Here is a 24,413-nt window from a genome sequence, read left to right as displayed (position 1 = left end):
TCACCTCCAAAAGGATGCCTCTATTTGCTCTCCATCTTGGCTGGGCTGTATTACAGCCTGCCTGCCTGTCTTCATAGCTGATGCCAAGTCCTTACAGATGCTTCATCATTTCCTCTTTCCAATGCCAGTCATTTCTCAGTCTTTTTCTTTTCTTTTTTTTATTATCTGCCCAGAGCGGGCACTCTCTGAAAGGGGCTGGTTTGTGCTACAGCCAGGCTCACAGCTATTTAGTGGCTCTGCTGTTTTCTTTTCTTCTCCCTCTGTTCAGTTTGAATACCCCAGGGAAATTTGGCTGTGTCTCTGATATCTTTTTTGTCCTGCTGACCAGTTTGTGTTTCTCCTCATCAGTTTGCAGTTTGCCAAGATGATGTCTAATAGTCTCTGAAGCGATTTTCATGTAGTGCTGTCCGAAAGGTGTGCTGTCATTTTACTCATCAAAAGAAATCCAAATTCTATTTTAAAAAATGCAGCATTTATATTTGCATTTTTTATATATCACTAAATATTTAATTCCTGTCAGAGTGATAATGATATCGTGGACATTATAGAATATTAAAGCAAAGGCATCATAACTTCAGACATCTGAGCAATGTGTAGCAGAAGGCAGGGGGTGGGATAGCAAGTGCCAATATCCTCTTAATGCTGTGCCAGGGCTGTTTGAGGGAAACGACAACACAGTCTTGTGTGACTGGTGAGCTATCTGCCATCTGGACTCAATTGAAAGACTCAAGTGTCTTAATTGGACACTAGTAAAGAAGCTCTCACTCCGTTCACATAAAGCAAAAGGTTCATACTCGTGTCTGTTTTCTCTGACAGTCCCACTGAAAGTCAAATATAATACGGAGATGATATGACAATGCTGACGATGATGATGGCAATAATCATCAACAGTGTCCTCATGTTGTGCTTTAGTAGTTCTGCAGTCCGGATAATTCAGAGATTTTTATGACAACGAACTCCAACAGCAAAATTGTCAAATGGGGAAATAATGGTGATGGATGCAGCGGTGACAGTTGTGCTCTTATTTTAGCTCTGCAAGAGTGAATAATGAGGCTCTCCCTTCTCTGCCCCCTCTCCCCCCTCTGCCCTTTGCTTCAGGTCAGAACATTGCGTTCCCCCCGGTGGCTCTGTGGGTAACTGTTGGCCTGGCCGTGTGTCTGCTGGTGCTGCTCATTGCCCTGGCTGCTGTCTGCCGCAGGAAGATCAAGGAGAGCTGCGAGGAGGCCAGGAGAGAAGGTAGAGGGAATGGAAGAGAGGAGGGTGGAGGGGGAGAGGTGGCTCTGCACATTCAACACCAGAGTATATTCTCACAAAGAGTACAACTCACTGGTGATGACTCCATGAAAATCCATGTTTAATCCTCAAGGTTAGATAAAAGCGTGTTTTTGGGCTGCCTTGCCTTCATTAGGGGCAATATTACTCTCAGAGCAGTGGCATCTTTGTAGCTATATACACACAAAGATAATGTAATTAAATGATTTCCAATTTTTTTCTTGGACTGTGTTGGCCTACTGCGTACACAGTTCAAGGGCTTGCTGAATAATGGATGCTAACCTATCGTGCTCTCAGGCCCTTTCAACCCTTCTCTGGGTCTCCATTAAAATGCAGAATGACTCCTTAAACTCTTCACATAGTGGGGGCCAGTAGATGATATGCATAATTGCGACGTGTTGCCTAGATCATGTGGGAGGCACAACGAGAGCGAGAGAGATAGAGCAGAAAGCAGTGATGAGATGTTAACTGCTCAAGGAACTTTGAGAATCCAGAGGGAGTTCTGCTTAATGCGTATAGGCAGGATCTCGGGTGGTGGGACAGATATCTTCGGCAAAGAGGAACATCATTACTCGGGTCCAGTAATTAGCGTTGCGGAATAGCTGAGGATCGCCGCAAGTGCAAAGAGAAAAAGTTTTGAAATGAGATAGATAGTGCAGAGCCACCAGCTCTGCTGTAATGAGATCCGCTCAGAGTGGAGGAGACATTTAAATAAAGGTCAGCCAGTGTCTGCACCAGGGCCCAGAGGTTTGAAAATAAATATGGAAGTGACACAGACTCAGAGGAAAGAGTAAATAGCTCCGTGGAACATATGAAATCAAATGAAATGGAAAGAGAGAAATATAATGCAGTTCCTCCCACGAGGAAAAGGCTCCTAGGGTTGCGGGGCTCTTTTCTTCAATGGGGTGGAGGAGGAGCAGCGTTTCCTGCCTGCAGGCGGGATTGATTATGTGGTCATCCACTGTCCGCCTTATTGAAATGTTAAGTCTTATTCTGTCCCCTGCCAGCAATGCTTCGGCAGACTTTGGTGTTACCCAAGCACAAACCTGAAGAGTGGGAACGCTGACTTATTCACATATCATGTAGACTCTTATACTCCTGATAGAATGATACTGTATGAATACAGATGTGGAGGGGCTTAAAATAGGATTGCCATGCACATAACCAGAGCTGTGGGGAGGGCGGGAAGCAGGGAAGTGCAACCTAATTGTGGTTGTCTTATCTTTTAATGGCGTTCCCGGGTATGGCCAGATTGAAGTTGACTCTCTCTTCGCCGTGTCTGGGTAGCGAGGGTGGAAGGGTCAGTAAAAGTGGAGAAGTGAGTAAGTCATTTTTCTTCCCTGTCATAATGTATGTGGAGCACCCTGAATGTGTATCATAACAGCAGCAGAGCAGCTTGTGGTATTGCAGCACGAAGTGAAAGCTCAATTCCAGGGGCAGCGTTGTATCTCAACACCAGCGCGGCTCTGTTCTCTCTGGTATTTATTTTTCTTTTGTCCCTCTCTTCTGCCCTTCCTTACATAATGACTGTGACTGTGTGTTTAATAAATGCTTTCAGTGACCTATCCAGGGCCACTATTCCGTTTCTCCTAAGCTCATTTTACATTTAGATAAGCATATGATTTAATCAGACCCACGCTTGGAGATCATGTGTTGGTGACAAGGGACGAATCTCCCCTGTGTGACAGAAAGTTATAAGGGAAGCAGTGTTTCCCCCGAGGGCTTTTTACCACAGTGGTGCACATTTCACAGGGGTTAACCCTCAGGTTTACCACAGACCAAATACTTTGTGTGCATGTGGCTCACATGAAATAACAGACGCACTGATTTATTTCACTCAAGTCTACAGTAAGTATAATCGGTCAGAAATCGTCTATAAGACATCTATAAAATCCCTGATCAAAATTTTGGCAAAAGAAAGCTGTTCCTAATGTTTTCTTTTTTTAAATGAGAAAATTTGTTTCATTTTTGTCATCAAAAGTTGGTATTCAAAGGGGGAGAAAATGAATTAAAACCTATGCAGCACAAACGCAGCTGTCATTAAGCCTTATGTCCTAATATTCACAAAGGATTTAAAAAGAAGAAGGTTCTGCTTTTTCTAGGGTGCAAGAATGAATTAATGAGGCTCTCTAATCAGTTTATTTATAGTACTATAGGTTTACTAACTGGGGCCATTTGCTCTTGCCTACATTTGAAACACTCATGATGTCACAGCAGTGTTTGAAGAGGCTCAGCAGCAGTGCTGCACCACTTCTGTGTAGGGGAAACAGAGGCAGAAGGGAGGATGATGAGGAACAGTAACACTCTTCTGGCTTCAGTGAGTAGCTCTTTCTGTCCCCTTTTATGTGGTTTGTCCAGCTTCTGTGCTTAAGCCGTAACCACCCTTCTTCTTTCCCCCACACATTTGAGATGCAGCCAATAGGGGCATAAGATTCTAACTCTCTCAATGTACAAGGGAAGCAGTTTTCACTCCCTGCCCTGTGAATGCCCTCGTCTTCACCCTGACTTTAAGGTGCCTTTAAATGAGCCTCTCTCTCCTATCAAAGCCCAGCCCCCCAAGGTATTTCCACTGCTGCCACAGTGGTGGGACTGTTGGTCGATTTGGAGGTGTTGAATGAAGCAGTAAAGGTAAACAGGCTCAGGTCTGTGTGGATGATGTTGCACCACAATTGTGAAGATGTGAGGTAGTGGTATATATATTGCTTTTTTTTTCAAGGTGCTTTTGTGGGTTTAACTCAAAATGGTATTCTAGCTCAAAGTTGCCAACAAAATATAATCTTGACACAAGTCTGCAGAGGAAAGAAATCCCCCCAAATCTGAAGCTAAGCTATATGACCAAAGCCATATCTTGGACTTACTAATGACCATGTGTCATAATAATATATGCGCATATACTGTGAATACACCGAGGAAGAGAAACTAAAGAATGTGGCGTGGGTAGCATATACAGGCTGTGTGAATCTTTAAACTCAGCATGTTAATAATAAGGATTTTTGCTTAATTTCCCCAGGGGATTAGAGTCTCTGCTGTCAAAGTCAAGGAAAATCAAGCAAATGTACAAGAATATAAACAAACAATTTGTGTTGCCTTGACATTTAATTTTGTTCAATTATCAGTTCAATCTCGTGTATCAGACACTAAATAGTGGAAGTCCATTTGCAGTGAAAATGGTGTCACAGAATTAATATCACTGGCTTGGCTATTTTTAGCTTGTATGAGTGTGTGCACATGCACACGTGTGTATGCAAGTGTGACAGCCATCACTGAGTTGCCTCCCTAACTCTGTTGACAGTGGGTTTTCAGAGAGCCAGCAGCTAAAGCCTAATGTGATTACTGTCTTTGTGAAATGGCTGGATAGGAGGTTAAAGGGTGGGTATGGCTGTCTGTGTGTGTGTGTGTGTGTGTGTGTGTGTGTGTGTGTGTGTATGTGTATGATGTGGCAGGGGTACTATTGTGTGGAGCTTTGTCATCATATAGCTCTCTCAGCTTGTCCTTTGAGCTGTGAAGGATCAGCTCACCATAGACTTGTGATGAAGTGACTACATTGTGTGCCTGCCTATGTACTGTGGCTCCCACTGATAATGGCTCCTCTGTCTCCCCACAGCTGAAGAGGCCAAGGAGCTGGAAGAAGAGGAGTCAAAGACAGGTCAGCCAATCCACACCTGGTCAAGCCTCAGCCACTGGGTGCATCAGGGACCTGCTGTATGTTTTAGCTAGCACGACTGCACGGGCATCTGAAAATCCACTTTCCACCACACATCCTTTAGCTAAAACTGATATTGAAATATTTAAATATGTTTAATCTTTTGCATCCAGCATTCGGAGCTGTGTAATCATGCAAGGCTGTGAGCACTGTCAGGAACAGGCAACAGTGCATTTTATCCACTGAAGACAACTAGGAAAAAATAATTAGTGCCGCATCAAGTGGGAAGGCCGACCAGACGGGGCCTGTTAACAGGGCAACTCATTCTTTACTCGCAAAATGTCATTGAAAACTTGATCTAGAATTGTATTGTAACACATGTGCTATGTTACTTACATGTACTGTGCAAAGCGTTTAAGGTACAAAATATCAAATAGCACAAAGATCACCCACCTAGTTTAGTCTGTCTTCTTTAAAAAGAAGTCCAGGTGGCAGGATGGTGGGGCCCTACAGAACAACTAACTGAATTTTAAGTTTGTTTACCGAAGTGTGAGTGAACGCTGATGAAGCATGAGTGCACGTGAGAAATGAGACCAGCTCCAGGCACCAAATCCATTAAACACAGCAACCCAGTGGCATAAGTCTTCCACCGTGTGTGTGTGTGTGTTTGAGGCAGAGAGAGGGAGACGGGCACACTAATTTAGTGATGCCAACAAGCTGTTTTACATTACACGTTCCCCCAAAGCTACAGCTATAACAGTGAAATCTATCTTGTCTATAAATTTAATGGTAACAAGTTCCAAAAGTTCCAAGTTTCACAAAATGCCAACAATAGTGCTGCCGCGTCCTGCACTCAAATGATCCTGCTTACCAAGCCAAATTGATTTTGCACCGAGTCCTGGCTGAAAGGTGTTATGCGTATTGTTGTCAGCTGGAATAAGTTGCTTTAAATTTTTATGATGAATAATCCAGCAAAATAGACAGACAACACCTGTGACAGTCCTTGCAATCCAATCACTGACTGCTACACAGAGTTCGGCAAGTCACTATTCTTTCAACTCGAACTAGTTTAAATCACTCAACAAAGGCGATGTCCAGAAGGAGCTATCCATATTTAGAAAATTTGCCCCTCAGTGAAGAGACATTTCACAACTGTTAAAAGCCGAGGAAATCAAGATGAACAAGACTAAGAGCCTACAGCCACACTGACGGCTCTCAGAGGCTTTAGTAAGGTAGAGTGGTGCTCTAAGCTACATGTTAATGTCAGCATGCTCACATGCTCACAATGACAATGCTACCATTATAATGTTTAGCAGATAGAACGTTTCAGAGGAAAGAGTAAATAGCTTTGCTGTGGGCTGAATGCTAACACCACCATGCTCAGAATGACAATGCTGATGTTTAACATGTTAATATTTGCTAGTTAGCATTAAACAGAAAGTGCAGCGGAAGCTGGAGTTTCTGCTGGTTGCAGTTATAGGTTTTGCTCAGTACTCATCCTTTGCTTCTCAATAATGCTAGTGAACCAGGACAAAATACTTTTATGTGTGCTTGTTTTTCTGTGATGAGAGTGATGTGATGTTTTGCTTAGTATGACCATAGGAGTCAAGAATTAATTTCCGCCATTAGCAACCAGAGCAAGCTTCCTCTGCCTGCCCAGCCTCAGTGACTACCCCGCACAGTCCTGAGCACTTCTCCCTCAAGCATTAATGTCATTAGAGTTATTCATTTGACTCCTTCTTTAGTCTGATTGAATTATTTAGTCTTTCTGTGAACGGCAAAGTTAATACCATGTGATTTTAATAAGCTGAGAGGTGAAGGAGAGTCTCTGAGTGAAGGGGGACAATGACTTTTATTCTCTAATGCCTCTCTCATGAATGTTTCAGAGAGATCTGTGCAGCCAGGAGCTGGGTCGGCCATCCTACAACTAGTGAGATTTAATGGTTCAGCTTTAGCTAAAGGGGCAGGGCAAAGGAGAATAGAGCTGGGAGACTGTAGTGTGCCTGTGCTCCAGTGACAAGACGGCAACTTGCAGGCACCCTTGCTCTCGCTGCCTCTCGTCATCGTCCATGCACCTGGTTGATCCAGGTGGACGTTGTGGGCGGCGAACTGGTGAAGTCAAGCTAATGGCTCTGCCTTCTGAGATCACTCTGTAAGCACTCCAGACATGCAGCTTTGTTTTGCCATCTGGCTCCAATTGCGCTGACAAAGGCAGAGGTTCCTGCATGAGACAAAGGAGCTGAAATGAGCCCCACTTTAATAAACCCAGGATGATGGGGAGCCACGTTTGTGTGTTATCTTAATGAGCTGTCCAAAGGAGAGCGTGCCTCCCCTTTCAAAGCGAGCCTGATTTGAACAATAACCATTGATAACTAGGGACCTGGGCTCATTTATTTGCAATGGGGTAGGATCCCTTTGTTCCCTTTACAGCAGTGGCAAATAATGTTTAACAAACAGTGGAGCTCAAATTCTGGATTTATTTGCAGGTGCTAAAGCCAACAGCAACCCCTTCACACACTCACAGATCTACACTGGCACACACACACACACACACACACACACACACACACCACAGAAAGAAGCACTGTTATACACTAATCTACATCACCATGCAGAGATGTGCAGTGCATACAGTTCTTGCTGGCTTCATTCCTATCCTCCCCACCTCCTCCCTGAAATGTGTTCAGTAATCTGAGCATGATGTGCTGTTTAGAGGGGGCTGCAGTCACGCAAGTACAGCTCCTCCTGTCAGAAGCTGGCTTTAGTTTGTATGCACTAGCCCCTGTCTCCCTAAATCCTGGACTCCAAGGAGTCAGGCCTTAGCAACAAGGCCCTGGAAGAGAGTGTTAGTCAGTGACCCAGTTCTTTCATAGACAAAGAATTGTCGGAAAGAACAATTTGACACGCCCTCTGAAAAGGGAGCTCCATGTGAAAAATGGTTTTATTAACCCCTCTTAACTGAGGCAAGGTCCTGTGAAGGTGGAAGGTTAGGGAATATCAGGCCTTATAAAGCTGATAGCAGAAGGAAGCCCCACCCTTCACCGCCTTCTGGATCCTTCATGGCAAGGCCACCACTGATAGATGGATGACAGTTGCTAAAATCGTATTAAAGCCCCAAGCCCAGTGGCTCATCACCCTCAAAGTTTGTGTTGATTTTTGGAAGCTAGCTAGCTAAGGCTGTGTAAAGGTGACTCTTGAGCAGACAGACAGAAACAAGGACAGCTGTACGAGAGTCAAAGTCACCTCTGTGCTTATTATATCCCCCCTCTGTCCTGTCTATTGAGTTATTCACATAGCAATGAAAATACACCTTGATGCACAAGGAACACAATATTCATCTTATGTCTCTCGTGGGAATCAAAGTGTAGCATGTTGAGTGAATGAATAAAGTTGTTTAAAGGTTTCAGTAGGGAGTATGGCTGTATATTCCTTGGAATTACATATTTTTAATTGCCTCTGGGAATATAATCCATTATAAATACAGTCAGTTTGACTATAGATAGGATATTGTTTTTACATGTCACTTTAACCATAAAAACCGCATTGTAGGGAAATGGATAACTGTAGTAACGACTAAAGAAATTAATGTAATAAATTTGGTTTTGTAAAACCTGGTTGTTCCTTAACCTTGATTGATTGACCTCAAAGGCACCCTGTGTTTTTGACCACTAGTAGTGCAAACAGGTCCCATTTCTTTCATTTGCACATCCTGCAGTTGGTGTCATACTAGTCCACTGATCGACAGTTGGTGGCAGAAACGTGCCAACAAATTGAGCAAGATGTTTTTTTTATTTACTGTATTAACCAAGAATACAAGCCCAATCCAAGCCACCAACTTTAGAGGCTGCAGGCGGTTGAGTTATATTGGCGTGCTGAAAGCACTTCTTGGAATTGGATTCTTGGAATACATGGCATTACCAGACCAAGGCTTATTAAAAAGTTGCATACAGTTCTTATAACATAACCCAGTTTGACAGACCTGCAGGTCACTAACATACCATTCCACAGTGCTACAGTTCAAAATGAGAGGGCCTTGGAAAGCAGCCCCGGGCGGCTCTACTTGACATGCCCTCCCTTTTCACTGGCACCACATACTCAGCCACTGGGCTCTCCCAACGGTCACACATTACTGACTAAAGATATGTAAATAGAACATTCATGTTGCCTTCATTATTAGATGTGGGTCACTGGATAACTTCAAGAGCGCTAATTAAAAGAGCTCCACAGAGCACACCATTGCTTAGTAGTTGCGCTCACATTATTCAAGTGCTGCACTCGTGTTCCTTGCTGGTTCAGCACCATACAGTAAGTTTACTACTATGTTTTCTCCAAGGGTGAGCCCTGTTTTGGTGTTGAAGGCCAAGTAACACTGGTTGGATAATAATGGGAATCATAAACCTCCTATCACATGAATCATGTAGATTTCACACAACACTGAATTTTCTAATTATTATATAGAAATCGATATTTCCTGTGGTTGCTTCTTTCTCTTATGTTTATATATTTCACACCTTCAACATGGGAAAGTGTTACTACAAAAGGAAATTGCCAGTTGTTGAGAAACTTTTCACTCTCCTTTTGTCCCTCCTTTGCCTTGAGTTTGAGAAGGAACTCATCAAGAATGTGCTGCACACTGAGCTACTTCTGTGACCTCACAGAGGTTATCTGCTGGTCCGTGAGGAAAAGGCCACCTGATTATTGTCAGAAGAGATAGAAGTAAAATAGCAGCTCCTAAATCATTTGGAATAATGAGTGTTGTCACAGTTAATAAAAGCGGTCAAACCACTCAGATGCTGTGCATCACAACAACAGAGCTGTCCCACCGCTGGCTGGTTTGCATATTAGACAAAAGTAACAGTTTAAAGAGTGCTTTCATGAGAGGACGGGGGTACTTTAGGAGTGAAGGCAATCTATTTCCTGGGATGAATCCCCCTGTACAGACGCCATTTAAATCCCCCCCCCCCCCCCCCCCCCATTCCCCCTTCTGTCATGTAATCTACGCTCCTCTGACAGCACAGCCAAGGCCCGGTGGGAGAGTGCCTATCCATCTCACTACCCCAATCTGCCTCCCCTGTTTGGTTCCACATGAGCACTCAGCTGCTGTGACTAATTAAATAAAGCGCTGTGCCCTCTGCTTCCTGTTAGCCATGGCAAGGTTGGTGCACAGAGATGGAGCAGAGGAGGAGGAGGAGGGGTACTGAAGGAGGAGGGGGACACGATAACAACTACCAAGCCCGTAAAGATGCTTTGGTCCATGACACAATAGACATGAAAGTTACATTGATGCTGACATGACCACTTAAAGTAGTTGTATTGCTCACAGATCTTTAAATCTTTAATATTTTGAGCTCAAGTATTTATTCTTGTTCGTTCTCTTTTTTTTCAGCCATGACACTGCTGAAAAGCTAAGTCCAAGAGAATAAAGGTAAGTATTAGTTCAGTATGTATATCTATGTGTCTTTAAGTACACCTGTGTCTTTATGTGTTGCTCTGGTGTCACACTTTTTTTTTTTCCTTATCACAATTGCCTGGTATTCTCAGCAGTAATGCTCTGGAGGACACGGTGTCTCTGGAGGCTATGGGTAAGTGCTGCTGTAATGAGGCTAGGCTGCATTAATTCAGCAGACAGTCGGGAATATGAGAAGTCTTGACATTTTGATTTCAGGAACCACAGGGTCACTGGCTGATATGACAAATCTATTTCATTTTATCTGGCATGCAAACATAAATTCCCTGGCCGGCTCAAAGCCACTGAAAGAGTCTAATTAATGGTAAACATTTAAGGTGTGAGTCATGCAGCCTGTCTGTCTTTGTCTTTCTGTCTGAAACTATGCATGTTCACTGTTATCCTCATGAGGTGTTCAGTCTGCCAACTTTAGCTTGTGAGGAGCTGCAGCAGACCATTTTGGTGTTTAAAATAAGAGCCTCACATAATGAGGTTAATTGTGTCCATCTTTAATATTACTTGCATTTATAAGCAACAATATTCCCAGTATTGGAGGAGAAAAAGATACTCTCTGCATACAGGCAAGTTCTCATTAACTATATCTGCAGTACCCAGAATTCATTGCGAATGTTGCGCAGTCGTTAACTTCTCTTTTCTTCCTGTTGGCATTGGTTGAACACAATGTAACAAACTTTTACATGCTAAACCATCACTCCCAGTGGTAGTCTTTTTGACAAGAAGACGTCCATGACATCCATTGCATGTCTGTCTGAGAGGGGTCCCTCTTCTGATACTCTCCCAGAGGTTTCTTCCATTTTTTCACATTTAAAAGTGTTTTTTTTTTAGGAGGGAGGGGGTTTACTCATCTAAATCAAGGGTCTTAGGACAGAGGGTGTCGTATGCTGTATAGAAGCCCCTTGAGGCAAATTTCAAAAACATTTCATCCACAATACATAAATATAAACAGTCTATAGAAATATAACAAATGATTAAAACTGGCCCCCATAGTAGCAACACAAAGCATATTTTACAGTATGATTTTATGCTCACCGATGGGACTATCTACAAGTAATATATTTTTAATTAATTATTTTTTTATTTAAGTATTACTCTTTGCATGTATTGTGACCAGACATTCAGTACCATGGACAGTTCCGCTGCTCACACAGTAGAAGAAGGTTGTTGAAGGAAGGTGAGAAAATAATCTCAAATGCACTGTTATTATTGCTTGTTGACTTGGATAGATTTTTTTTTTTTCTTATTACCATGTTTTGGCATTTTTGCCTTTTTTGGACAGTCCATATTGAAGAGGCAGTCAGGAAACAAGGGGGGAGAGAGAGGGATATATGACATACAACACAGGTCCCAAGCCGGAAAATAACTGTGGATGTAGATATTCGGCATGTGCTGTAACCGTCCATCTGAAAGGGCCCTCCAACTTGGATAGATTACTGGATACTGGTACTGTTACTGGCCCGCTTGATTGGAACTGTGGTATGTTCTGGATTAGTGGATGACCCAGATGAACAACCTGACAGAAGGAGGAGTGTTGATAGCTGACAAACAGACAAACAGATTAGTAACTGGACTCTCCCTGTGGAACATGTGGAGAGTTGTTACATAATCTAAAAAAAGTGGTTCGACCCTTCTCCAGACCCCTGATTCACTGCATCTCACTCTCTCGGTGTGTGTTACCTTCTGCTGGGAACATGAGAAGGTGGAGGTGGATTCACCCCTTCGTGGCATCTGGCTGGTGTCCTCCCTATTTTAGCTGCTATTCACCCCCATTTCTCCTGACGAAAAGACGTCCGGATGTTCTTTTAATACCACTATATTTATACTTTATACTTGGACTTAATCCATTTATACTGTTTCTATCTTGAGTCTTAGGGCACTCAGTTGTGTTATGCTATTAGAGTATCACCTGGTTTGAGGCATCATTCTCAGTACTTCTTCAGTCTCCAGTTGGGAAATCAGCTTTCTTCTGACTATTTTTGAATGTTGGGTAGCTAGTTGTTTCTCAGTGAGTAAGGATGATGGTGTATTTTTTCCCCGCTCATATTGTCAGACTGAGGGTTGACTGCATGGCTGTACTCCCTATTTTTCATTGACTCCACTCTAGTAGCTGGCTGACCTGGACCAAGAGCTGTAGTCATACAGTGGTCGGTAGGCAGGCATTCCCGATAGTGATGGCAGCCAGGGTGCTGGCAGCGTTGTACCCTGTGGCCCTTGGGGAGAGGAATGGGACACTCCCAGCACTGGCCCCATGTTTACTCAACCATGGTCCCTGGACCCAGCACATCTATAGGCCAGGAAAGCCCAAAACCTTGGAGGGCTATTTTGGGGAAAGCTACAGCACTATAACCAACAAAGGACAGGAGCTGTAAGGCAGAGGATATTTTTTGCTTTCAAAGCTTTTTCTCCCCGAGGAGAAAAATACATTTTCCATTTTCTTGAGACATAGGTGTTTTGATATTGGATGCTGATATTTTTAAAGACGTTTTAGAGGCACTCTTATCAATTTTAATATGACAGATATTGAAGTTTTCTTGTCACTGTGGTGCTGGAGTGATAACAGGATGGTGTAGCTGGTCTGTCTTTTGTCAGAAAATTAGACACAATTTGATCAATTTAGCTGTGACTTGAAAAACAAAAGGTGAATATTTCTGCTGTCCAGGACAATTTAAAATGTATTCTGCTAATAAGAGAAACCTGTTCTAGAAGTCCCCACATGCTTACACTTAACATCATCTTAGAGGCAGAACAGATACGATGTGATGTGTATATTTAGTGTCCATGTCTGTGCATGTGTGTGTACAGTATGGGCACACATCTATTGCGGAGGAGGTGGCGAAATATAAACTAGATGATACTGCTCAGTCGCACCACTGTCTATGAGTCACAGTTACTTCACTACTATCTCACATTAGCATACAGTATGGACCTGTATCTGTTCTTCACTCCGCTTCTAACACTTACTTTAATAACCAGCAGTTTGGTGTCAGTTGTGTGAATACTTTTTATTACAAGGTTGGACAGTTACAGCTTGTTTTTATTATACCCTGATTGGTCATTGCCATAAAGCTACAGCATGCAGAGTGAGTAGAAGATGATGGAATGTGCAGAAAGTAATTTCCTGTAACTAGCCAAAATAAAGTCTGGCCAGTAGGAGTCAAAGAGAGGACATTTGTCATTACTGTAGTATCCACTGACCTTCACCGAGACTGTTAATGCTAGGTAATATCCTGCGAGCCCCTAGACCTCTCCGCGGCTGAATCATCCTGGATCAATTATTCTAATATTTGTGTGGCAGTTTTGCTATCGATTAATGCATTTATGCAGAGTGCAGCATATCTTTTTTAATAAAGGAAGGCTCTGCATTTAATTAAGTCATTTAAGTCAGGCGGCACTTTGTTTTCATAAACCTTTGCCTTATCGATACATGTGTTCATTCGTAACTTATGGTCATCTTCTCGAAGTTTTATTGTTTCATTACTAGCAGCCCAGCACAGATAACATAGTAAATGGCTACCTGCAGCACACTCAATATTTTGTAGATTGCTTTGTTGCCATCAGTAGTGGCTCAGAATTAATGTATGTTATCTGGAATACTACATACTGATCATTATGGCAAGTCAGTGGTTTTTAAATTTAGACAATAGTAGAAGTAGAAATAGTAGTGTTTTGTGAATAAAACTTGGAATCAGTATTTAAGGAAAATACATACAGGCTTTAAAGAAGGAGTTAAATTATTCTCATCACCTTTATGTATGTAGGGAGGGTTGGTTGCACTCGTTTTTCCTCCCTGGTCATACTGACCCTGCAGAGTTAACTCTTTATAGATCAAGACCATTGTCGTAAATGTTATTCAGAATCCACTATCCCTGTTCTCAGTAGTACATACTCCAGCCATCAGCCGAGGCTAACGTGACGCTTCAGAAGACTGAGTGAGTCAACTGGTTATTTTCCAAAGTTATCATCTTTTTAGTTTGAAATTCCCTCTTGGTATTTTCTAGTGGAAGGATACTTACTGATAGTTGCGTAACCACAGTGTGAATAATGCTGGTTCCAGCAACACAAAATGGTGAGTGGTAGTGTTATTGTTCTTTGGGCACTGGAGTTAATGCATCACATCAGACAACTGACTCATCTGATTTAAAAAAAAGTATCTTAGAAGTAACATTGTCAAGGGAAACTTTACAACTTTCCAGGTGAAATTCTGTATCTATATCTATATCTATCTCTCTCTCTATATATATATATATATATATATATATATATATATATATATATATATATATATATCCATGAAGGGAATAAAGAAAACTCAATGAAATAAGGAGCAGCATGGACGGTCTCGCTCACCTACCTGACGACTTTCAATGAATTCCAATGAGAGCTCAGATTACATTTTGATTACAGATTGGCCCTATAGGTGCAATTAGTGTTACATAATGGCCCTTTCCCTACTCCCTCAGCAGAGTTGTGAAATATTGATTTAATTCACCCCTATATATTCATTTAAACTCTGGACTGTCATGCTAAGAATATATTTCATTGTTACACTTATTTGCAGTAATAGCTCTCAGGGTTTACTCTGTCATGGTTTTATAAGTACAGACTGCATATAGGGAGTCCTTTCTCAAAGGATGGGGAAGAGATTAAAAGAGGTAAAATAGAGTGAAATTTGAATGGAGAAAACTAGACCCCTAGCTCCTGCAGTTCCTCTCTGCTGTATGCGGCAGGTGAGACCCGGCAGACACTGATGATGTCAGACAGGACACTTACGTTGGACTATCTCCAGGGAGGTGTCTTGAAGTGGAGTTTGACTCACTATTCCAGTATCTCTGATCTCTGCATTATTTATGCTTTTGTCTCAGCCATTTATCAGCATTTTTATACCTCACAGCCTCATTCTACAGTACATCTCCTGTGATGGAATAGGCTGCGGCAATGATAGCCTCTGAGGGAAGCCAATAACCGAATATAGTAGCTCATATTGATATCAGAAAACTGTGGAATGGACAAGTGTGCTGCGTGGCAGTCTCTGCATACCGTTGAAAACCTTGGCAACCATCCATTCACATCAAAATAGTGCATTGAAAAATAAAATATAACGAGGAAAATGCTGCGCTGGCTCCACTTTTTTACCTTTATATTCATTTTTAGGACATGAATCTGGTAATATGTGTGATGTGGTAGGAGTAGCACAGCAACTGAATCACTGATCAATGACAGCTAATGAACACGGCAGGAGTTCTGCTCTGTTTGCCTCTCGACAGAGAGCTGCCTTCTCCAGAGAGCTCTTTTTCTCCTGTTTTTGCCAGAAAAGCACAGGAGCCTTCATTGAAACCAACTGCCTCTGGGCTCAATTAACTACCATAGATTACTCATAATGCAGATGAGAGTACGTGTACAAGATCAGCGGTGTGGTGATGTTGAAAAACACACACAAACGGAAGTGCATGCATAGATGCAGACAAGTAGAACTGTGTGATGCTGAGATATGCCATTAATATATACATGATTAAAAAAGCTCCATAAAAAGGGCCGTAACAAGTAAACTAATGTATTGCATCTACTTTAATAAAAGTGATTATCCTAGTAATGAAAATAGACATTATCTGCACGCACAAACATGCATTCTCTGAGGCTATTTTATAAGGCTGTATACAAGTATGGACATCAGATGGAGCAGTAAAAACTGATATATAAAAAGCAAAAGGCTGCACTGGATCTATAGTCTCAATGATACCCTGTTATACTGTTAAATGCTGCATACATGTAGACGCAAGCACACCCAGCAGCAGAGTTAATGCAGCAGATGTATGTTTTGCATTGTTGTCGTGGGCAATTGAGAGCTCCATGGTGATGACATGGTTTGCTTTGTGTGTGGTCACCAGGCCATGGCCTTTGTCGTAACATATTAGCATCACTAAATAACCCTCACTCAGGCTGGTCACTGTCAGTTTCTCTACCGAGCCAGGATGTCTGAAGAGCCAAAACAACATGATATCTGAGTCTCACTCTAGGAACTCCGGACTTTTGCAGAATCGAAACGTTCCGTTCACAGCAGCCAACAATGCCTAGCATATAGTTTTTAAACCTAAATGAGTCTTGTCACAAGTAGGAGCTGGCGTTTCTAAATGGATCCCAGCCTATTGTTTACAAAAGACTGCTATCAAAGAGAATATGTTCAGCAGCAGAGAATTTGCAGATGGCACAAACCTAAATACTGAACGGTCCCCCCACTGTGATGAGAATATGCTAAACATATTGCTTATTGAACAGTGACTTTTATGTGTAGCTTTCCGAAGTGTGCACACTTTATCAGGAAACTGCAGGAGAAGTTGTACAGTTCAGAGGGAGCTTAAACGTGCACGTCTATGCATGCTACCTGACTGCTCCAGTGCTTCTTTCTACTGTAGAAGTAGATTAACTAATGAGATAAGGAGGACCATGATCAAACATGTGGAACAAGTCATTCAAAATGAAGTGCACGGAAATGAGGCTGTTGAAACACACTTGATAACACTGACTTGAGAATGTTTTGGAGAGAGTTTATCTTTTTCTTTCTACTAAAACATCAGAATTGATTGTGTTATTGTGCAGCTGATTAGTGGTGCATATTAGTGAATATTCATCCTGTCCATCAGTTGTAAATTATAATTTTAGTCTCATTTGCTCTGGTTGGACGTTAGTTCAAATGACCTGTGTGTTCACGCTGCTGTTTATCACTTATGGCTTTTTTCATTGCTGTCTCCAGTCTGGTGTATTTTTAAGCAATTACCCAATTGTCTGTGTCATTTCCATCTCTCCATTTTACAGTCTGTGTCATTGGCAACAGCAAGGTGTATAGACGCAGTAAGGTCTCAGTAATTGTGCATCAGGCAGAAATGGCTTGATACAACAAACAATTTATGCCGAATGAAAACACTATCATGAAACACTATCATATATCATATATATATATATATATATATATGTATAATGATAAATGTGCATCCACTATGGTTTGTGGTCCTGGTGTCACTGCCAAATGCAGCATTGACCTCTGTGCATACCCATGAGGGGCTAAAGTGTGCGGTGAAATGGGGCTGAATGTAAACTCATTGACGTAAACATGTCAGTCTTTCAGCCATTGCTCAGTTCAGCTTATAGGGTGACAGTCACCTTCATGCTGCATCAGTTACAGCACAGATGGAAGACGGACGCTTGACATGTCCTCCTATGTGGCTCTGATTCATCCAGATTAACATACGGAGAATATAAATGGTGTAGGGTAAATGATTGACACGCCTTTTGAGGTGGCCGGCATCCCAGTGTGAGTGCAGAATAAACTGTGACTCTTTCTTTTCCCCTCCTTCTACCTTTCTCCTGGTACCGAGTCACCTCGCCTTTGGGGCTTACCACAGGAGTCTCTTCAAACGATCCTTTAGACTGAAGTGAAGAATCAAGATTAATGCACTTTCACGTCCCACCCAGGCTCCAGGGGGAAAAGTCTTATAATTAACACCACGGGGGCTGCAGGCTGCTTTTGGAGAGGGGTCGAGGGTGGGGTACCTCGACCGTAGAAAAAGAGCTGATAAAGGTGTGAGATTTTTAGAGTGTGATGTATGCTGCTGCTTTGGAATAACAGCAGAACGGTAACAGAATGACCTGTCAGACACCTCACTCTGGCTTATTGTTATTGGGTAGCAAGAGCTGCTACATTACTGCATCATTCATAATGATCATTGTTTTACGTCTTGACCTGTGTCTGCCCTATCCTGCAGGGGAAATGACACGTGTCACCCGAATGTCAGTCGAAAGAAATGTTAAAGCTAACATTTAAAAGAATGTTTTGAAATTTTGAAAAATATGATTATTTGTTTTCTTTCGATGAGAAGATTACCATTCTCATGTCTGTATGATAATTATGAAGCTACAGCCATCATCTGGTTAGCTTAGCTTAGCACAATGGGAAACAGGGGAAAACACCTAGCCTGGCTCTATTCAGTGGTAAAATAATTTAAATTTATTGAACAGCTTTAGATTAGGATTGATAATTTGTAATGTCACTGATGTTTATGGAACTGACTTCCCAACTTGTTTTCAGAAGAGGGGGCTGGAGAAAGGGAGAGACAATGCAATACTTAACTTTATTTGGCGGTGTATTTGGAGGCATACACCACACAGTTTACTTCAAGGCTATGTATTTGCAAGGCTGTTTAAGCCTAATAATAAGAGCCTCTTATATTTCTTCCCACACTAATGATACTAACCGCTTTTTAAATCCCACGGGATTCTTCCATTGCAGCCCTCTACTGCATATGGAGGCATGTAAGGCATTTGTTGAAATGTAAAGGCATCCATAAAAGCCGTCTGTGTATCTACCATAAGCAGTATACATCATTCTCCATAATTATCCATTCTTGCACAGAGAAATTGTCACAGTGTGTTTGATCATCTGGTAATGATCTTTAAGTATCACCAAGGTTTAGCTGCCTCATCATTATCCCGAATACTTCTTCAAGGTTATTCCCAAACATTTACTTTCATAGCCCCATGCTTGGTGTTCGTCTTTGATACTCTGACTGTTGTTGTTTCTGTCTGTGTCAAAAAGCAGCAGGCCTGCTGTTCTTTAGGTGTGATGCTCCACAAGTGTATAGATTAAAGAAAAGGGGGGAAAGTTACAGACGGGGGGAATTGAATATGGCACTTGCATTTCAATGTAAATGAGGAAAGAAATGGGCACAGTGTGGATTTACAACGGTTCATTAGATTGGATCCACTGTGCCGCTGTATCTTTCACATGAACAATCTCCTATAGCTCGAGTAAATTAGTGTGCAATCTCGTGTACCTGGTGTAAATGAATCTGTCCATCAGCTTTTGTCTCAGGTGTTGGAGTGGAGGAATGGTTCTGCCTTGCCACGGCTGCTTTGGATTCCCGGACAGAGAGAAGCTGTTTGTTAAACACTTAAGTTGGAGTATTTGAATCCCAGAACAAAAAGTACTTTTCGGGGTGGTTGTTCCTGTTCATTTGTAAGATTCTTAAATTACTGTGTTTCATTTCACCTCTGACCTCTGGATGCAACAGCTAGCATGTCTCCTCTTTGAAATAGAGGTCCTTAGAACCCTCCAGGGGCATGTAAGGATTAGATTTGAATGTGATGAGAAAATGCATGTGTGAAAATTGCGTTGTGTTCATTTGGGTGATGGATAAGTTGGCATGTCGGATTACCCTCTGACAGGGAGCAAATGGAAGCCAGACTGCGTTTTTCAGATGCAGCGCTGCTCCATAAAACTCTTCGGCGAGCTTTGCATTTTGCAAAGATTCCTATCACTGAGAATGACAGACTTTATTACTTCCTCAGTTTTTGCTTTGACATTTTGAAGCTGTTAGCGATGCCCTTAGGGTTTCATTTAGGATTTATCCACATCGCACCAGCCTGTCATGTTTAAAATGTAATAAAGGGGTGATAATGAGCATCAATTAGGAGGTAGGAGAAGCTCACTAACAGAACTATTTTTGTATTTCCACTGATGAAATATTAGGATAGACACAGTGAGTGCTTCAAACACGAGAATACATGTGCACCGAGTCAAAGCTATTCAAGTTACAGTATATCTAAATCAAAAGTAGATTCATGACAGGTTTAGACAGCTGAGGTCTTAATGGAACACAGACCATGGGCACAACTTCCATTGCCATGAGGCAGAGATTATTAGCTCCTCTCAGGGTATTTATGTTGGATATCTCACCAGGAAACAGGAATTACAAGATCCGTCCTGATGGACAAGTCCACTGTTTTCATTTAGAAGTCCAGTTGCATGCAGATATAGCTGACTGACTTGAATAATGTATCTAAAAACTGAAACCTCCAAGCATAGAGCCGACTATATTGCCTTTAAAAGCTTCAAGTAGGAGAGCTTCATGTGTGACATAATTAAATTCCACCCAAGTTAATTCAAACTGTTTAATGATGCAGGGAGAACAATTTATTTCGCTGTGCTAGCAGTGGGGTGGTCCACAGGGGCTACGAGTGAGGAGAGGCATTAGAAGTTCAGAAAGATACTTGTGATACAGAGAGGAGGATGTCTAGCTGGAGAGAGAGAGACTTGAAGGTTGTGGCATCCTTCAAACACAGCTTCCTGTTGGTGTGAGTGTTTCTTTAATGGTGCAGTTTTCACTTGTTTTTTTTTTTGTTTTCTCTGCTTCATTACTGCAGTTTTTTTACTAATAATAATGATAATGGTTGAAAATTAGTAATCTACATGTGCGGCCAAATCTCACCTCTGCCTGCGTTAGTTATTGGGTTAGCCGTTGGTTATTGTGACTGCAGTATTTCATTATTTTGCAAAGCTAATAACCTCTCCCACGGTGACACAGACGTTTTTGTGTCTTTTTCCAGGAGTCGGGGGCCAGGCGGCGGGTAGAAGATGAGTCTGGCGGGTAATCCCACTCCACCTATCCATCAACCTGGAGACTATTTCCAGCGTCCCCTACAGAATGTCAAAGCCTCGCTGAGCAGAAGATGAGTCCATCATCTCCTTTCTAAGACTTTCCCTCGAGTTTCCATCAAAACGCATAAACACATCATGTGCCATTATTTTCTATTGCCCTCCCTCCCCGTTTGTCAATGGAGGGCCACGGCGGTGAGTGAATGCAGTTGAGTGGGTTGTGTTGTGTGCAGTATGCAAAAGAGAAGCTTCGTTTGAAAACTACAAGATGTGACAGGATTCTTTCTCTGTCGCTGACATCACCCTGTATGGGTTGTGATGGGACATGTGCCAGAGATCTCCTGTCTAATAGGAAGTGAGACACTTAAAGAGATGACCCTGCCTCAGTTGCCATCAATGACTCTCTGCCAGAGAGAGAGCTTGGCTCTCCCATTACTCCTGCACTTGCTAATTAGCGTCTGTCGCTGGAGTAACTTGTACCTGTCAGTGTGTGCCGCTCTCCTATATTCAGTAACTTGAGGGAATTGAAATTGAATGCCAGCTAAGCTCCAACAAACTGCAAATGGTGCATGGGATACACCCTGATTTTTTCACTGACCTGACAGCCTTATATGTAAGAAATTGTTTTTAATGAACACGGACTATCTCAGCTACTTTCTACAGCTTGTGTGGAATGTTGTATCTCTTCCAGGCTGGGGGCTGTACAGGTTGTTTTATTGCTTTTTTTAGGTACTTGAGCAAGTCCCCATGCCATATGTCCATGTATGAATGCCAAAGCCATTTGTGTCAGATAACCCAGTGCCTATTTACATTAAAGAGACATGGTGAAACTGCCTGGTCATTGGTAATTATTGGTCCCATTCCCGAGGCCACTTTGTGCTTGTTCAAGCAGAACAAGGCCGAGTTTATTACAGACATTTCTTCACCCACAGGATTAGCCAGGCTGCTCAAATTCATCCTTCCACTTTTCCATTAGTTGATTTATCTGCCGACTAGACTATTCTACATAATGAGTAAAACATGAATTATGGTCAAAGAAATACAAATATTTCATTTACATGCAGATCAACACTGACATGTTGAATTGTTCCCAGTTAGACGCAGTCCTATTTTAGGGCTAATCCCTCTCTGTTTGCAGATGCTCAGTCATCCCAAACGTTTTACTTGTTTTGAATAATGGATTTTCTCTGTGATTGTTTGTTGCTGTCATACGCGAAATAGCTACCTTGCATCAAGCCTGACTTGTGTAAGTAGTGCAGAAATACCTCCCCAACACACACATGCACACAGGAGCACGCATACATACTGTGTCCTCTTCCTAAGCTGGATGAGACTGTTGATCAAACCCCAGGCTGTGCCCAAATGCGCAGATCTCTCTGTACAGTAGCCCTTGACCTTGCTGTGTGTCCTCATGGCCCAGACACCCGCCTGAAATTAAATTACAGATTAGTGGCTTCAGGCCCAAAGAGGGGTTTATTTGGTTGGCCCCTCTCTGAGAAGCGCTCATTCTCTCATTCAGGGACTGGAAAAAATGTCATGGGATTTAGGGAAGAAAACGCCAGTCTTGAAGACATTTTCTTTCTTCTGACTGTGAGCGCTGGAGCCAATGGTCCCCTAAAACTGAAATGTCTACAAAGACTTCTAAATCTTGTATTGTAGGAATAACGGAAAGAGGGGCTAGTGGAAATAGATTTGGGAGTTGTGGAAAAAAATGGGTGCTTGGAGGCTAAATTTAAAAACAAAATTCAAAAAAAGAAAGATAAACCAAAGTCAAATTGAAGGAACTTTGTGATGAAACAGCACCTCAGCAGCTCACTGTTTCTTTAGACCCTGCTGAATGTACATCTTAGAAAAAAAAAAAATCAGTCTTGCGAGACAAAAGAAGCAAATGCCAAGCCCTCTTTAATTTGGAAGTCTGTCAAGCCTTTCACGACCCTTAATTCCAAATTACATTCACTTCAAACGATGTTCAAATACAAATGACCATCAATTGTCGAAAAGAAAAAAATGAATCATGAATATGTGGTCACGGTAGTTGAGACAAAAAGACTGCGGCTTTAGAAGATACCCACTTTATTTGTCTAAATCAGATTATTCAGGCTTCATATGAGCTTCTGCTGAACTTTGGTTTTGCATTTTGTCCCCCATCATTTACAGTGTAATTGTGCTGGTGCCTGATCACTTCATTGCCAGAATGGACAGGAGGAAAGATTACCTATTTGAATATATATATTGGCATGTGACTCTTTTGTTAAGACAGACTTGATTCTTCTAAATTAGAAACATTCCCTGTAGAAGGCAACACAGCCGCTCTTCTGGTCAAATGTGCCACAACATCAGGGACAGTGAGTGCAGACTGTAAATTGAAATTTGGTAATGTAACTCAAATACATCCTGCTGTCAGCTGACTTCACTTGCCAACTGCAGCAAGTTATAGTTCTTCACTTAACTTACTCCACATGTGTAATTGATCACACTTAATGTCACCTTTTCACAGACCCGGGCACAAGAGGATAAATGTTTAAGATGCATCACATCTTTATTTATCTATCAAAATAAAAACACTTGGCAGGCTTTCGAGTCGAGCCTAGCCTCGGACTGTATCACACTCATGAGGAAAAATTTCACTGATTAAATTGCCTCGAATTCAAGCTCACACTACAAGATTAGAAAATAATGGTGCATCACAAGAACATATTTTGTGTCTTCCCCGTGGGTCCCTGGGGTTTTGCCTTTAAAGCAAAATTGCAGGAGCCATTTTTGGATGCCTGGCCTTATTAATGTGTATTTTAAGTAATTTCATGGTAAAAATGCAAAAAACAATTACAGTAAATTGGAAACTTTGACCAGCATACTAAGCCGACTCAACGATTTGATATGATAGATATAAAGTTTGATACTGGTCACTGCCCACACACTTTTGTAAAAGTCATTTTATGCAATTTTTAAATGTATTTATTGTGTGTAAATACCTTGAAAACTGGAATCTATGATAAATTATGTCCAACTGGTACCGATACAACCTGAATGAGATTAGAGCAGCATAACATATTAAATGCTGACCACAAATCTGTCATTGAATCTACTATTCATGTAGATTTTGTTCTACATGATTTCAGTCCTGAGAGCGTCAGCCGTTGTCCAGTCCCGTTCAAAGCGTTCTGTAATCACAGCCGCTCTGGGTCTGCAGCCCCCACTCATGGTAAGAGAAAACCCCTGCTGCAGTTTGTGCAAATGAGGTGAATGCTGCCCTTCAGTTGTGTTATGTGGTGTTTGTATGCACAGGTACAAAGCTCACTGAAATTTAGAAGTGGCATGAGTGGATACAAAGCCAGTCAAGAAACACAAAAAGAGGCAAACAAATAGAGATTTGTCCTCGGCAGCACAAATTCAGGCAAAGATGTGTGTGCTCACGTTGACAGAAAAGTTGCAGCTATCCCAAATTGTAAGTCTCCACTCTATGAATGTACAGAGACAGGAGCCAGAACCACTAGAGTTCCTGGTAAGTTTTGATCAGTTTAAACTGACACACACACACACACACACATACAGGCACACTTCTCAAACGGAGTTGGTGCACGTTGTTATAGGGAACACATCTGTTGGCT

At 42.0% G+C, this 24,413-nt stretch overlaps 1 protein-coding gene across 1 annotated transcript in view; it reads left to right on the top strand.

Annotated features, from left to right (window-relative positions):
• Positions 1–21,639, top strand: part of cd276 (CD276 molecule) — a 59,475-nt gene extending 37,836 nt beyond the window's left edge. Inside the window, exons 5-8 of the mRNA XM_070907621.1 lie at positions 1,099–1,236; positions 4,877–4,918; positions 10,302–10,340; positions 20,757–21,639. Coding sequence (XP_070763722.1) covers positions 1,099–1,236; positions 4,877–4,918; positions 10,302–10,324 — 203 coding nt within the window. The 3' untranslated portion in view covers positions 10,325–10,340; positions 20,757–21,639. The remainder of the gene's footprint in view (positions 1–1,098; positions 1,237–4,876; positions 4,919–10,301; positions 10,341–20,756) is intronic.
• The last annotated feature ends 2,774 nt before the right edge of the window (positions 21,640–24,413 follow it).

Source organism: Enoplosus armatus, chromosome 1 (genome assembly GCF_043641665.1).
Source record: "Enoplosus armatus isolate fEnoArm2 chromosome 1, fEnoArm2.hap1, whole genome shotgun sequence".
Classification (NCBI taxonomy): Eukaryota; Metazoa; Chordata; class Actinopteri; order Centrarchiformes; family Enoplosidae; genus Enoplosus; species Enoplosus armatus.
The sequence above is the reverse complement of the archived record's forward strand: the minus strand, read 5'-3'. Positions and strand labels throughout refer to the sequence as shown.